This window comes from Rhinolophus sinicus, linkage group LG10 (assembly GCF_036562045.2).
Source record: "Rhinolophus sinicus isolate RSC01 linkage group LG10, ASM3656204v1, whole genome shotgun sequence".
Classification (NCBI taxonomy): Eukaryota; Metazoa; Chordata; class Mammalia; order Chiroptera; family Rhinolophidae; genus Rhinolophus; species Rhinolophus sinicus.
In genome coordinates this window covers 17,017,677-17,034,513 of record NC_133759.1, presented here as the reverse complement: position 1 = coordinate 17,034,513, position 16,837 = coordinate 17,017,677, and the positions used below count along the sequence as shown (strand labels likewise).

General features: G+C 35.5%; 1 protein-coding gene across 50 annotated transcripts in view; it reads right to left on the bottom strand.

Moving 5' to 3' along the window:
* Nucleotides 1-8,339: 8,339 nt before the first annotated feature.
* The window catches only part of CLASP2 (cytoplasmic linker associated protein 2), a 140,940-nt gene continuing 132,442 nt past the window's right edge, over nucleotides 8,340-16,837 (bottom strand). For all 50 annotated transcript variants that reach the window (XM_074312691.1, XM_019727691.2, XM_074312660.1 and 47 more), the window contains 5 exons: nucleotides 16,183-16,376; nucleotides 15,540-15,668; nucleotides 12,589-12,795; nucleotides 11,812-11,928; nucleotides 8,340-10,056 (listed from right to left, as the gene is read on the bottom strand). In XM_074312691.1, coding sequence (XP_074168792.1) covers nucleotides 9,970-10,056; nucleotides 11,812-11,928; nucleotides 12,589-12,795; nucleotides 15,540-15,668; nucleotides 16,183-16,376 — 734 coding nt within the window. In that variant the 3' untranslated portion in view covers nucleotides 8,340-9,969. The remainder of the gene's footprint in view (nucleotides 10,057-11,811; nucleotides 11,929-12,588; nucleotides 12,796-15,539; nucleotides 15,669-16,182; nucleotides 16,377-16,837) is intronic.

Below are 16,837 nucleotides of genomic sequence, written 5' to 3'. Positions count from 1 at the left end.
GAAATCCTGGCTTCTCAAACATTCTTAAAGGGGGATTCTCTTGGAATAAAGTATTTTAGACAAGGTTGGCAAGCTGTTGCACTATTTTTAGTCACGTTGAAGCCTTTTAATAACTTGGTCATTTAAACCTGGGTCATCATGTCCTAGGGCCATTTCCGTGAAGTGAGAATGGGCCATGTTCCAGAAATACTGAATAACGTTGTGTTGCCTATCTTGAACATAGGATATTTTCCTTAGTTCTTCCTTTTGGCCAAGACACTTTTATGGGGCTCTCTTGGCCACGTGAAGTTTGCCATCATGGATTTTTTTTTTTTTTTTTTTTTTTTTGTGTGTGCTAGGATAACTGATTGAAATTGTTGATTGGTCGATTGTGTTTGTTTTGCTTTTGATGTTTACATTTTCATAGACTGTGCATATCAGACAAAGGCTTATTCTTAATTATTGTGAACACAATTATTAGGATCTGTATATACATTGATACTATTTCCTGAAACTTGTCTCCAACATAAAGAAATGTCAGATAAATTGCACAGATAATTAGTTGCATGGTAGCTATTTCATGTTGTCCACGGACCTATGTTTTTATAGTGTCTCTTCTGTTTTGACATAGCATGTCATACAACCGGTTATCCTGGTCACAGGCCCTCTCTTACACCTATTTGCTATAAAGTCAGTTCTCTTATCTAATGCAATGTTATTTGGGATCCTGTGCTGATGGATTCCTCTGTAAACCCTCAGACAGTGTTGTTGGTTGAGGCCCTCCCAGAAGGGAAGGCAAAAACATCCCCAGAATATCTGCTCATTTCCCAGAGTACAAACTTCTGGCCCTTCCAGGAGAGAAGGGCTGATGTAGTCGATTTGCCATCAAGTAGCTGTTGGGTCTCCTGAAAGAGTGATGCCATATTGGATAATCAGTGTTTGTGTCTGAGGCTTGATACTGGATATTCAGTGCAGGCAGTAGCTAGGTCAGCTTTGATAACTTGGAGTCCATGCAGGCGGCCAACTGGCAGCCTTCATCTCTACTACCACGGCCTCTGGACATATGCCCTTTATGTCAGCACTTTAGTTAAGTCAACTTTCATTATTACCATTATATATGTTTAAATATTATTTACAGGTGAGGCTATAATATATTGATACATACTGCTCTTCATTTGCTTGTCAAGTTACCTACATGAATTCACTCCTCAGTACTGAGAAAATCCACTCTCAAAGCTCATCAAGTGAATCAACTTCTTTGCTTTCCTTGGAGACATCCACCTGGAGTTTCCTATACCTGTATAGTTTCCTATACCTGGGCTGGCTACCCTTCCTTAGGGCTGTTGTATGGTGGCTTCCTGAGACATCTCTTCATCATCCAGGCTTGAAGACAGGCCAGCAAAGGAAGAAAATTAGAAAAATCAGAAGTATTAGCAGTCTCAGTGAGATGGAAGGGCTGGAGCTTGCTGCCCTGCCAAGCCACACTTTGGGTTATTAGGCATTTCCAAGACAAATGTTCTTTGGGTGGAATTATGAGGCCTTATTTTATCAATGCTTCCAGTACAATAGAGATTATGGAAATTGCATCCTCTTCTTTAATTACTATGAATATTATTTTTACTTATTTTGAGTCCTTCCCAAGGTTAGATATGTGCCTTTTTAGAAACTCAGTATTTTTTTGTACCAGTTATTAAAAATATCTAAAGAATTTTGAAATGCTATAGGTTTCTTTTTTCTTTTTAGACCTTAAAGGGCACCAGTATTCACAAAGTTTTGGAGGTGGGGGGACCTTAAACATGTTTATGTACTAGAGCATTTGTAGCAGAGATTAGGTTTTCTGTCTCTGGCCTCAGACAGTCTGGGTTTAAAACCTGGTTACACAGCTTATGGGCTACATGACCTTGGGCAAATTAACTTCTCTAAGTCTCAGTCTCTTCTTCTGTAAATTGGGGATGAAGATAATAATAATACCTGCCTTATAGATTGGAATGAAAGTTAATGCATCAGAAGTGCTTAGCACACAACCTGACACATAGGAAAGAACTTGGTCATTTAAACCTGGGTCATCATTAGTACACAGTATTTATTACATATTTTCATAGTAAAATATGAAACAGTAACAAAATCCTGAATGTTAAAAGGTATAAAACATTTTTAAGAGATTTGGCTATTCTAAAAACTCACTGAAAGCCAAAAACATACAATGGAGAAAAGACAGCCTCTTCTATAAATGGTGCTGGGAGAATTGGAAAGCCACGTGGAAAGGAATGACACTAGACTGCTATCTGTTACCATGTACCAAAATTAACTCAAAATGGATCAAAGATCTAAACATAAGACCTGAAACAATAAACTACATAGAAGAAAACATAGGTACTAAAATTATGGATCTTGGATTCAAAGAGGACTTTATGAATTTGAGCTCAAAGGCAAGGGAAGTTAAAAGCTAAAATAAGTGAATGAGACTATATCAAACTAAAAAGCTTCTGCACAGCAAACGAAACCATTGACAAAATAAAGAGGCAACCAACTGAATGGGATAAGATTTTTGTAAACAATGCCTCCGATAAGGGGTTAATATCAAATATATAAGGAACTCATACAACTCAATAACAACAAAAAAACACACAATCCCATTAAAAAATGGGCAGAGGACCCGAACAGACATTTCTTCAAAGAAGACATACAAATGGCCAATAAACATATGAAAAAATGTTCAACATCACTAATCATCAGAGAACTGCAAATAAAAACCACAATGAGATATTACGTCACACCAGTTAGAATAGCTACCATCAACAAGACAAATAATAAGTGTTGGAGAGGCTGTGGAGAAAAAGGAACCCTCATACACTGTTGGTGGGAATGCAGATTGGTGCAGCCACTATGGAAGGCAGTGTGGAGGTTCCTCAAAAAATTAAGAATAGAATTACCATATGACCTAGCAATTTCTCTTGGGTATCTACCCAAAAAATCTGAAAACATTTATCTGTAAAGATATATGTACTCTGATGTTCATTGCAGCTTTATTTATAGTGGCCAAAACATGGAAACAACCAAAGTGTCCTTCAATAGATGATTGGATAAAGAAGTTGTAGTATATATACACAATGGAATACTATTTGGCGGTAAGAAAAGATGAAATAGTACCATTTGCAACAACATGGATGGATCTTGAGATTATTATGCTGAGCGAAATAAGTTAGACAGAAAAAGTCGAGAACCATGTAATTTCACTGATGTGTGGTATATAAAACTGAAAACAACAAAAGAACAAGACAAACAAATGAAGAAACAAAAACTCATGGACACTGACAATAGTTTAGTGGTTACCAGAGGGTAAAAGGGGCAGGTGGTGGGGGATGAGGGTAAATATATATGGTGATGGAAAGAGAACTGATTGGGTGGTGAACACACAATGTGATATACAGATGATGTATTACAGAATTGTACACCTGAAATCTATGTAACTTTACTAACAATTGTCACTCCAATAAACTTTAATTAAAAAACAACAAAAACTCATTGAACTTATTTATTCATATAATGGTTTAAAAAAAAAAAAGTCTGTGCAGCATCACAATAGCCAGCATGTGGAAGCAACCCAAATGCCCATCGACAGATGAAAAAGAAATGTGGTATATAGTACAAAGAAATACTATTCAGCACTAGAAAAAAAGGAAATCCTGACACATGACACTACATGAATGGACGATGAGGACATTATATTAGTGAAACAAGCCAGTCACAAAAGGACGAATACAGAATGATTCCACTCCGGGTAAGTATCATAAAAAACAGAAAGTAGAGAAATGGTTGCCAAGGGCTGGGGGAAGGGGTAATTTCGGTTTTGCAAGATATAAAAGTACTGGAGAGCTGGATACATCTGAGTATACTTAACACGACTGAACTGTGTATTTACAAATGACTAAGATGGTAAATTTAATGGTACATGCTTTTTAACACAATAATAATAATAAAAAAAAGCCCTGCAATTAGCAAATGAAATGCTGGGTTTATGATCATTAGGTGGAACAGTTTAGGTCTAAAGAGGGTAAAATAACCGCATGAAGGGACAGGAGCAGCCCAGTGGGTCAGTTGGGTGGCTACTGCCACTGAATGAGACTGTAGTACAAAAGGCCATCACTTGTGGTGTGTCAGGCTGTGCCTAGGAAACAGACATTCTTTCATTTATTCCCTACAATGATCTTGTATGATTAAGTGGTTTTGGTTGTTGCTGATGTTTTGTAGATGAGGAACTGAAGCTTTGAGAGGTCAAGTAACTTGCCCAAGTGGTGGAAATAGAAGAATACTGGGAGACTGGGGCTGCACGCAGGGCAGGCTGGTCAGGATCCTTTGTAAGGAGCAATACCTCTGGGTACTTTTCTCCCGACTTGCAGGCCGGCCTCTCATTAATGTTTCTCTTATTACCTGAACCACAACTACATATTTACAGCAGACATATTTTAGGGGTTTCAGAGACACAGCAGGTGCCCAAATATTAATAAGTAAATAAAGGTAATGAGAACCAGATCCACAGAGACCAAATTATAAAAAATTATAGCCTACAAACACCTCACTTGTGAAGTTTTCAGAGTATGTAAAATTCAAGTGTTTGGAATATCAATGCTTTGCTTCTGCTCAAGCCTTCAGAGAACTTATTTTTTAGAATTAGATTATTTTTTAGAATACATATCTGTTAGAATATCTAATACTCCATTTTGGGTTATTTCCCCACTTGTAGCCCATGTTCCAGCTAAACCAAGCTGTGTAATGATAGCCAGTTGGGGAGATATGAGTGACGTGTTCAGTTTGGAAAGCAATTCAACATAACTTTGTAAGAAAAGAAACTTTTGAAATAAAACTACTAAAAGAAAAGCTATTTGTAAGTTTCTTGTGAGGATACACAGATTAGTATTTTGGGGTTGCAGATATTTTTAAAAGAAAAGGGAGTGAGTTTATTTACCAAAAGAAACCATGGTTTAAAAAGTACCAGTGACATATCTTAATACTTGTTTTATACATTGCTGCCTTGCTATTTTGCTTCCCTGTGCTCTATAACCCCAATGATTCTCAGACCATTCAGGTTTTAGACTGTTTAAGCATCACCTCTTATTCCAGGAAGGCTTCCAAGATTATACCTTGTATGTGTGTGCCGCCAACAGCAATCATCAGCTCCCACTGTAACCTCTGTTACTTTCTATTGTAGCACTAAACACACTATATATAGTTATTTGCTCTACTCTCTTCTTGAAGGCAGGTACTCAGCTATCTGTTGCTTGGATGAATTTAGTTAAATTTGAAATACTGAAATTCTGATAAAGATATTTTATTTTCATGTTCTACTTTAGGTCACTATTACAAGAATCACTTAAACCCAGCTATATAAGTATGCAGTATATCTTTACATAAGCAATGCCTTCCTATATTTAGAAATTTCATATTAAAGCCATCAATAAAATGGCCTAATTTTTGTGTATGGTTGTCAGCAGTCTAGTTTCATTCTTTTGCATGTGGTTTTCCAATTTTCCCAACATCATTTATTGAAGAGGCTTTCCTTTCTGCACTGTATGTTTTTGGCTCCTTTGATGAAAATCAGTTGCCCGTACGGTATATGTGTGGGTTTATTTCTGGGCTCTCAATTCCTTTCCATTGGTCTGTGTGTCTATTTGAATATAAGACTTGAAACAATAAAATATATAGAAGAAAACATAAGTACTAAACTTATGGATGTTGGTCTCAGAGGGGTTATTTTGAACTTGACATCCTAAAGGCATGGGAAGTAAAAGCAAAAATTAATGAATGGGACTACATCAAACTAAAAAGCTTGGGCACAGCAAAAGAAACCATCAACAAAACAAAAAGGCAACCAACCGAATGGGAGAAGATATTTGCAAATGGTACATCGAATAAGGGGCTAATATCCAAAATATATAAAGAATGCCCACAACTCCAAAAGAAAAACAAGCAATCTGATTAAAAAATAGGCACAGGACCTACGCACTTTTCCCAAGAAGACTTACAGATGGTCAACAGATGCTCAACTTCACTAGCTACATGGGAAATGAAAATCAAAAACACAGTGAGATACCACCTCACACCTGTTAGAATGACTATTATCAATGAGACAAGAAATAACAAGTGCTGGAGAGGACGTAGAGAAAAGGGAACCCTTGTACACTGCTGGTGGGAATGTAAATTGGTGGAACCTCTAATGGAAGTTCCTCAAAAAATTAAGAATGGAACTACCACATGACCCAGCCATGCCTCTTCTGGGTATCGACCTGAAAAATTTGAAAACACTATTCATAAAGATGTATGTGCCCATATGTTCATTGCAGCATTATTCACAGTGAAGACATGGAAACAACCTAAGTGGTCTTCCACTGATAAATGGATAAAGAAGATGTGGTACACATATACCATGCAATACTCCTCAGCCACAGAAAAGATGGAATATTGTCATGTGCCACAAAATAGACAGATCTTAAAAATATCATGCTAAATGAAATAAGTCAGACGGGAAAGGACAAAAACCACTCACCTATGGGATATAAAACAGAAAGCAACAAACGAACAAACTCACTGATAGACACAGACAAAAATATGGTGGTTACCACAGGGGAAGGGAGGTTGGAGGGAGGATGAGAGAGTAAAGGGGGGTCAAATATATGGTGACAGAAGAATAGACTTTGGGTGATGAGCACACAATGCAATATACAGATGATGTATTATAAAATTGTATACCTGAAACTTACATTATTCACAAACGTTACCCCAATAAAATTAATTAAAAAAGTAACTTGCCTAGTATGAAATAATTGGAGATGTGCCAAAGATGTAGTTATTTGTTACAAGAATATTCAGTGAAGATCAACAAGCTAGGATTATGCTGCACACGTTCAAAGGAATACTCTGCTGCCATTAGAAATCATCCTACAGAAGAACAAAGGAAGGATTAATATATTCAAGATGTATTGTTAAATACACATGCAGAAGAACAGAAGCATTCAAAATATCAGCTAATTCTAATCTTCTCATTCTCCTGGTTAACAAATGTAATGTTCCCTTACGTTTTCAGTATTATATCCAATTCATTATATTAGTACTCCACATAAATAGTAACACATTATCTCAAGTGGTGCTATTAGAGATAATTTTTTTCTTCTTCAGTTTTCATTATTTTCCAAATATGCTGCAACAGAGATGGATAAGTTTTTAACTGGTAGTTTTTCTTTTCTTTTTTTTTTTAAAGCTTAATTCTAAACCTTTCTTTTGCATAGCAGTAAAACTATAGTAATTGCAATGAAATGAACTAGAACAATACAGGAAGCAAAGATGTCAAAGATTAAGTAAAAAAACCCTCATGGATTATGGAGTAATATACTAATCCTCATTTCTATTTACTGTAAATGTTAGAATAACATCTGAATTTACAATAGATCTGGCCTGAGAATAAGATTCCAGTCTTTTACTGTAAGACATAGCGTGGTGAAAAGTAATTTTGACTTACAGTTTATAAAAATAAAATATGAAAGATATAGCAAATTTACTCCAAATTTGAAACCTCAGGTTTAAACAGTATCTTACATGAAAACATCAGAAGTATACATTTTGAAAACCCACAAGAGACAAACATGTTTTATAATCTGGAATTATATACTTTTAAGTAGTTCTGAGCAGTGCAATAAATGAATACCACTGATAATCAGTTTAGGGGAGAAAGGCAGGAAAAAAAAATTTAACCAGTATCTCTTTATCACCGTTCTTTAATAGCTAACATCTAAGTATGTTTTGGGAATATGTTCATTCCAAATATTATCAACGAAATTACAGAATTTTAAACATGATTTTTCCCCACATTTTTATATATTACCTTTCACTTAGTCACATTAAACCATACTTTTCTGTTACTCAGTTCATTCATTTCTCAATGCCTGCCTTCAAATGCCAGGTGCCTGACCTAAGTTTTCAAGTAGAGTTATTATTCAACTTAAGTCACTCATTTAGTTGTCAACAGTAGTTAATGCAGGACCTTAATGAAGAGGTCAAAGTGAAATCAGTATTTATATTAAAAATCATTATAAAACATACCAAAGGTCATAGAACATAAAACATTGCAAGAGTTCAATGTTTAAAATGGCTTTTCGTCTTAAAGATAAACTATAATATACACATGCATTTATAGCTATATATATTTGATTGGTTGCTACTCCTGATAAATCTTTTCTCCTCAGATGTACTTATAAAATTCATGAGACTACCATCGATACAGGACCTTCTAAAGAGTTTTAAAAACCTAGTTATGAGATAAGTGACTTGTCATACAGTGAGACAGAAAAACTGATACACATTTTCAATTTTTTCAAGTAATGTTATGTACAGTTTTATTGCCAGTATATGCACAACAGTAAGCATAGAACTATAAATACACAATGTAATTAACAGTAGAAAACAAAATTGTTACAGGGAAAGGGGAGGAGATATACTTTTCCTGCTGCTAGAACAGAAACAAAGGTAAAAGCCTATGACAAATCATCCATTCAGCACTCTTGTCTTAAATTCTTTACATACATTTCTACATTTTTTTCAATTAAACAAAGAAAGTACAGATAACTCTGTAACAACAGCAAATTGCTTCCCTAATGGCTATTTGCCTTTCCAGTCAAATTCACTTAATGTTAAGATAAAAAAAAAAGTCAAGATGAGAAATCATTAGTATCCTGGTTCCAAATTGTCTAATTTGTCTTTCACCAAAACCGGTAATAAGTTTGGCTGCACATGAAGAGTAGATGTAGCAAAAGGTGATTACAAAAAGTAACAGAAAATCACCATTTAAGTAGTTTTCCAAAGACACTATAGGCAGCAGCTCAGTTAGAAGTGTTAGCCCTGAAGAGGTAGAGAATTTGAGCCCATTATACAGGATAACAGCCTTGGCACCATCTTCTCTCTCATCAGGATCAATGTTTTCAAGTAAGACAATTTCATGGTAAAAGGAAACCAGGTTCCACCATTTAAAGAAAAGGTGCTGGTCAACTCCCATGTCTCTGTAGTTAGCTTGTTTATTAAATGAGAAACAGAAGACCGTCAAGGACACACATGCACTTGATTTTTTTTTGTCTGTTTCCATTATCAAGTTTATTCATAAGTGAATTTGATATTAATAAATACAAAAAAAAAAAAATGCATCATTCACAACAAAGATAAACAAACCAAAAAAAACCCTGCAATGAAACCTTCTATTTCAATAAGTATCAGGAAAAAAACAGGCAGATGATTTGGTGCAGCTTTCTTAAGGGATCATACAGGGGACATGGTTTTAAATAAAGATGGCAAGATCAGTAACCAACAAACAATATCAGTTTTACAAAACTGGCTGATTCTGTAACATTTCTCTCTGAGGTTTTAGGTTTAAACTACAGATCGCCTCAAAGAAGTTGCAACTAATGACATGTATCACCATCACACAACAGAGTCCAGCTGTAGTTCAAATTAGTCCTGCTTTGTTTCACGTCATTTCAATATTTCTAGCATAGGACATGATAAGGAACAAAACTCAAAAAATAGCAATAAAAATATTATTCTGCATTTGAATAAAGGCAAAAAAATGTTTTAGACAGTTAAACTTTTAAAGCTTTAAGCATTCCTGTTTAACCAGCATTAAAAAAAATTTATACAATCATAACACTGGCAAAGGTTAATGGGAAGACAAAGTACAAACATGTGAAATGATGAGTTAGATTAAAAATTATTTTATATTGATCAACTGTTGTTAATACTGCTTCTTCTTGAATTTGGAATAACTATCATCAAAGTTACATGCAGACTGAGGATAGCCCTCTGTTACAGAAAATACAAAACAAAACAAAAAACTAAAACCGGGAAACAATGGTTAAGTTCCAAAAGATGTATTTGAAAATTTCCTTTGATTGATGAGGGTGGTCTGTCTGTCCTTCCTGTTAGAGACCTGGTTCACTTCAATCCGCTTCACTAACTCTGTCCGGAAACATCAGTAGTGGGATCAGCTCCTCCAGAACCTGTCTGTGCACGTTTGATGTAAAGATTCAGTAGCTTCATCTGCAGATTCAAGCCAAACATAAGACATTGGAGCAAGCTGCTCTAAATTCTAGTACGATGCTCATTAAAAAAATCAGATCTATATTTGTGAGCTTTAAACGATAAGATTTTAGATTGAGGGGTTATTATAATGCCCAAGTTATTATTGATAATTAAGAATTAAAAACAATTTTTAAGTTTCAGTTTGTTCATAACAGTATTCTAGCATGCCTTTTCAAAACATGTAGTGATAACATAAAAAACTTCAAGTAAATTTAGAAAAAGAAATCACTATTAAGACGATAACGACAAACATTTGAGCATATATGCTCTACAATATACTAAGTGCCTTACATTAATCTCCTTTTATCTTTACAACATTTTACAGATGAGGACATCGAGATACAGAATGTGTAAGGCACTGCCTAAGGTCACAGGTAAGAAGTGGGCCAGGACAGGAAATTAGGCACTTGGGTCCCAGGACCTAAGATCTTAGACAACTATGCCACTGCCCTCCTGACAAAAATGTTTCTGATTTCTCTGCATCATTTTGCAGTCTTTACTGTATGAAACCATATTTTTATAAAGTTTGTAATCAGTGTATATACAATTCTGTGTTCTACTTTTTTTATCTAATGTCATTTCCAAATATTGTTTTTTCCCCACCTAGCTACTATCTTCATATGCAACATTACTGGCTGCCTCGTATTCTTATCAAGTGCTGAATTTTAATTCTTCTACAGACAACTCAGGATTATCAGGATCTAACTTAAATTGATCACAAAATTTAGGACACTTTTTTCTTTGAAAATCACTTTGTTGTTGAAAGCTTGCTTTTTTAACATTAACTTTACTTCAAGAGTTTTTAACCCAGTATCCATGGGGCTCACTAAACGGTATAAAATTTTCTGCATGTATTTATTTTTCTTGGGATGAGATTTCACCTAAATCTCAAAGTGGTCTATAAACCTAGAAAGGGTTAAGAACCACAGCTTTAATCTATCTGTAACTTATATAGGTATTTAATGTAAGGTGTATTTCTGAGCTCATTTTCCTTTGTATGTATTTGCTCTGCCGTTTTGCTATTTTAAAAATAAATATGATCAGAGTAATGATACCTATTAGGATTTTGGGAAACTCTTTAAATGAAGGTGTGTCTCCTGTTAACTAGTTCATAAGCCACAATTCAATAATCAGTTTATCCTCACCCCTTAGAACAGATTTCAAGATTTTGATAGTATCAAAGAAAGAGGAAAGACAGACTTACTTTATTTTTTAAGTCTCAAGAACTACATGGAAAATTTATTTTAATATACCAAACCAAAGCTGTACATTTATCTGGATCATAATAAGAATAAAAAGAGAACAAATATTTTATCATAGTTTATATGGGAAAATTTAAAATATGTTCAAGTGTTCCATATTTTGGGAGATATGAAACAATCTATGAATAATCCTATTTATTTTTTATTAAACTGTCCTTGGGGAGTAAGGATTTGGTTGTGGGAGTGGCAAAGGGGTAAATTGGCTCTTGAGAATAACCAGAAGCTGCAGGCATTTCTTTCACAGTAATCTACCAACCAACCTACCAAAGTGACTTCCCCTGAGTGACAGATGTTAAAGTCAAAATAGCTAAAATGCAAGTGGTAGGAGGAGTCAGTTGGAAGCTCAAAGCCTGACTTATTAAAAGCTGACTACAAATTTACCCTATACCACACGCAAAGTGTGATGGAAGCACCACGGCCACCATCCTTTGAACAAAGCAGCACTACTTACTTTACTGCCAGTGAGCTGACTGAGATGTGGTTTCAGTTCATCACCAATCACCGCATGAACAGCCACCAGGCAGAAGACACAAGCTTTCCGGACGCTGCTCTCTGAGTTATCATAACCCTAGGGAGAAAAGTCCTTGTTAGCACTGCTGGGGGGTCTGAGAAAAGTACCATTCCAACAGAGACAGAAGATGCAACTCAAAGATGAGATCTCAAAGGTCCCGAGGAGAGAAAGCATTACTGACCGATGAACTTTTCCACCTTTTGCAGGCAGAGACATGCCCTTCTCTCCTTCCATCTCCCCTTCGGCACCTCCACTCCACTGTTAGCCTTCCTTATCAGGTTCTTTCTTATTTAGCCTGGAAAGCTGCAATTCTCTGACTCTGAGGCTGCCCCTCTGCCAATCCACCCTGCAAAAAGTCTCCAGATTAACCTCCCTAAAGCATTCAGTTTTAGGGAACTCAATAGCTCCTCACTATTAAATAAAACCTCAACTCCTTGGCCTGGCAGTGAAGGTACTCCTATAATCCAGAAATAGATAGTGGTGATGGTTGTATAACATTATGAATGTATTTAATACCACCAAATCGTACACTTAACAATGGCTTATGGTAAATTTTACATTATGTATATTTTACCACACACAAACAGCGCTAGTTCTGGCAAGTCTTTGCTCTGATCATCCAAGACAGCAGGCAGGAGTGGTCACGCCATTAGTGTTGGCTAAAATAACTGAATCCCAAATCTACTGTAGCTTATTCCGCCAAGCTTTGTTGCTTACCTGTATTAGGCCTGGCATAATCTCTGGCAAAAGCAGGTTAAGTGTTTCCTTGGACACTCTCTCTATTACTTTCGTTTGCATTTTGATTGCAGCCAGGTTAATTGGGTAATCTGCGGTTTGGATGATAGGACACAGCACTTTGATGCACTGCTCTGGACTGATCGAAGTGGCTAACACTGAGGCAGCTTCCTCAGCTGATCTTACCACCTAAAACAAAGAGGAAATTACGTTGGAAGTCATTTTTTATAATGTTATTATACTGTGTCCTGGAAGTACAAATTTAATGAAATAGGTAATAGGACATAATATCTGGGATTTGCTTCAAAAAACTATAGTAAACAAACATAAAGAGTATAGATAAAACACGGTTGGCAAAATGTCAGTTACTGTTGAAGCTGGAAGATGCATTCATGGGGCTTTATTACACCATTCTTCCTTCTTCCATGTTCTTTTAATGTTGGCTAAAGCAATTTTTAAAGCATGCTGTGATCCAGTTGTGCTAGGAAGTGGAGGCCCAAGATACCCAGACCACAATGTGGAATCCTCTGCGTACCACACTGAGACCCTGTGTGTATCAGTGTCCTCATCTCACCACTGCTTGTGCCCTTTCTATCACATCATTACAAAATAAAACATTTCATTAATATGTTATCAAGTTAGCATGCTATTCCCTCTTCTGTCCATAATGACTTTCTTTCTTTTTGTATCGGGCTTGGGGAGGGTTGACACTGGTTTTGCAATAAAAAGAAGAAATGGTTATCTTCTGATTAGACTCTGTAATCTCTAACGATGGTCCTGAAAACATGTAAAAATTGCTGCTTTTGATTCTACTTTGGTAGTGTCGCCCTTATGCTCACAATATGTGAGAGGTGCTTGGAAAGGTACTGTGGAAAATACACTGGAAGTCATAAGACCCAGGGCTAATTTCAGCTATAACATGTAAAGAATGTCAACTTTATCTTTTGCAGAAACAGGGATGTTATTTGGGTCAGAAGGTGGGGTAACTAAACTATAAATATTAGATAGTATTTTAGACCTTCAGTGAGATGATACAGATGTACCATTACTAAACACCAGCTAAAAAAACAAAACAAAACACTGAATAAAAATCCAGATAGATTTAGAAGTTATGACTCTCTCTCCTATAAGGTTCACAGTCATATCTTTTGAAAAGAAATACCCACGGGGTTTTAATTTCTTCATATCCTCACCAACACTTCTTACTGTCTTTCTTCCTTGTGTGGTGTATGAACTGGTATCTGTGGTATTAGTTGCATTTTCCTAATGACTAATGATGAGCATCTTTTCGTGTGTTTACTGGCCATTTGTATTATCTTCTTTTCAGAAATGTCTATTCAGTTCTTTTGCCCATTTCTTAATTGGGTTGTCTTTTTGTTGTTGAGTTGTGAAAGTTCTTCATATGTTATGGTTATATTTCTCCTATCAGACATAATTTGCAAAAAGTTTCTTTTAATGCTGTAGGTTCTCTTTCTACTTTTTTAATAGTGTCCTTGAAGCATAGAAGCTTTTAACTTTGATGAATTCCAATTTACCTTTTTTTGTTGCAGTTGGTTACTTATACTTCTGGTAGTCTATCTAAGAAACTACTGCCTAATCCAAGGTAACAAAGATTTACACCTATGTTTTCTTATCAGATTTTTATAGTTTTAGCTGTTTTATGTCTTGGTTCTACCTGAGACACCTTATGCTACTACTCTGGTGTTTTCTCTTAGAAATACAGTCCATATTTGAAATCTCCTTTTCTAATTATTTCTGAGATTTTAATAAAAATCCTCAAGATTATCTTATCAATGTCACTGGTAGTGGTGGGGATATCATGACTACAAAGTAATGAGGCAGGTTTATAGGACTCTTTCAGGAAAGCTGTCCTCATTATTTTAGTGAATAAACTTTTAACAGATATCCAGCTCGTATAGGCAATTTACCACTTTAAAATATTGATTACCTTCATCAGTTATTTTAAAAAAAGCAAATTCTTAGTGGTAAATGTAAAGTGAAAATAAGACAGGTAAACTCTAAGTAAAAAACTAAAAATGAAACAAAAGAGAAAATGAAATCAGATAAATTATTTCTTAGAGCTGGCCTATTTTAGGTGAAAGGTCATATCACCGCAATTCACTTAAAAGAAAAGAATATATGCTTGCATCTCAATCAGATATTACCTTGAAAATCAAGGTATTTCCTTATTAAGGAAAATGATTAATCAGGGTATTTTTCAAGCAACATTTGTTTCATGCCAATATAGTAGGCCACCTTTATGTGTGGTTTCAGTTACCTGCGGTCGACTGCAGTCTAAAAATACTACACGGAAAATTCCAGAAAGAAACAATTCATACGTTTTAAATTACACGCTGTTCTGAGCAGCATGATGAAATCTTGCGCTATCCCACTCCGTTCCACCCAGGACATGAATCATCCCATTGTCTAGCATAGCCAGACTATTTAAGCTACTGCCTGTTAGTCACTTAGTAGCCATCTCAGTTATAACACTGACGGTCATATCACAGGGCTTGTGTTCAAGTCACCCTTATTTTACTTAACAATGGCTCCAAAGTGCAAGAGTAGCGATGCTGGCAATTCGGACGTGCCAAAGAGAAGCTGTAAAGTGCTTCCTTTTAGTGAAAAGGTGAGTATAGTACAATAAGATATTTTGAGAGAGAGAGAGAACGATCACATTCATATAACTTTTATTACAGTACATTGTTACAATTATTCTATTTTATTATTAGTTATTGCTGTTAATCTCTTACTGTGCCTAGGTCATGAATTAAACTTTATCGTAGGTATATGTGTATATATAGGGCTTGGTACTATCCAGTGTCAGGCATCCATTGGGGCTCTTGGAACTTATCTCCGGAGGAGAAGGGAAGACTACTGTAATATCAGAAGTACTAAGAACAAAATAATAATTTAACTGTCAGGTAACTTACCTCTTTATGAGGATCTTTATGTGCTTCCAATGTTTTCATAACAGTCAGTTCTGCATAGTTTTTAAATCTTGCTGGTTGATGCCTTAGGATTTCTCTTAAAACCTTTAATGCCAAAGCCCTGATTGTAGGCTAAGAAAGAACATTTCAAGTTTTTAATACTTTGGGTTGTAGACAATCCTTTGCATTTCCTATGTCTGTAACTTAAAGGTCTTCATATTGGGGCGAGGGGTAGGGGAATCACTGACAACTGCATAAAGTGTGTGGTATATTACATAACGAAGTTTTCACATCTCTAGTTGAAAACATCATATTTAAATTTGTAAGACATTGAGAACCAACTACATTCTATTAAAAAGGAAGTTTTACTTCTAATTTAAATATGAAAAACAAGTATCCTGTACTCTCCTATGAAAGTTCTCTTAGCAACCTCTCATTTTTCCCATTGTCAACTGTTTAAAATCGCTGAGCTACTTGGTTTACAAAAAAAAGTTCTTTATAGTAACAATCCCATGCAGAAAGAAGCAGCAGAAGAGACTTACATATTTTCCCAATTTCCAAATCTGTGTAGTGCTTGATTAATTGGCAATGACAGGCAATATAAGACAGGAAAAACAGGGTGTTGTTTATATATTTTGTCATTTACCTCTTTATCTCCAAGGGTTTCAAGCAGTAAAAGTAATATTGTTTTGAAATGTTCATCCCAAACACTGAAAGATTCTTCCTGTGTCAGTTTCATGAGTTCATAGAGAGCAATTTTTCTTTCTTCTACACGTTCATTATGGTTGGACAACTCCTTCAACAACTCTGCAACCAGGTCAGAATGGTCTAGGGAAAGATCTGTCAAAAGGACTTGATATTAATTCTGTAACTTTATAGGTCAATTCTCACAAGAATGGGATGACAACTTTATAACATGAAACACAGACAATGCTGGTTGTAAAAAAAAATAATAACGAGTAATTTTATTTTCCATTTGTCATCCCCAAAACACCAATGTTAGTTTGTAACTTTTTATAATGAAAATTCAAAAGAGAGAATGGTAAAATGAAACCCTTATTCCTACCACCCAGATTTAACAATTATCAAGATTTTATCATTCTTAGTTTATCTTTGTGCCCCTCCCCATTTTCTGAAATATTTCTAGCAAATCCCATATACCTCATTTCAGTCTTACATACTTCAGTATGCATTTGTATGGTGTCATGTCAGGAGGCTCACCATACCTAGGTACTCCTTTTTTAGTGATACCAATAACAGTTTCTTATATAATTTAAACTTAGTTTGGTAAGTTCTCAAAA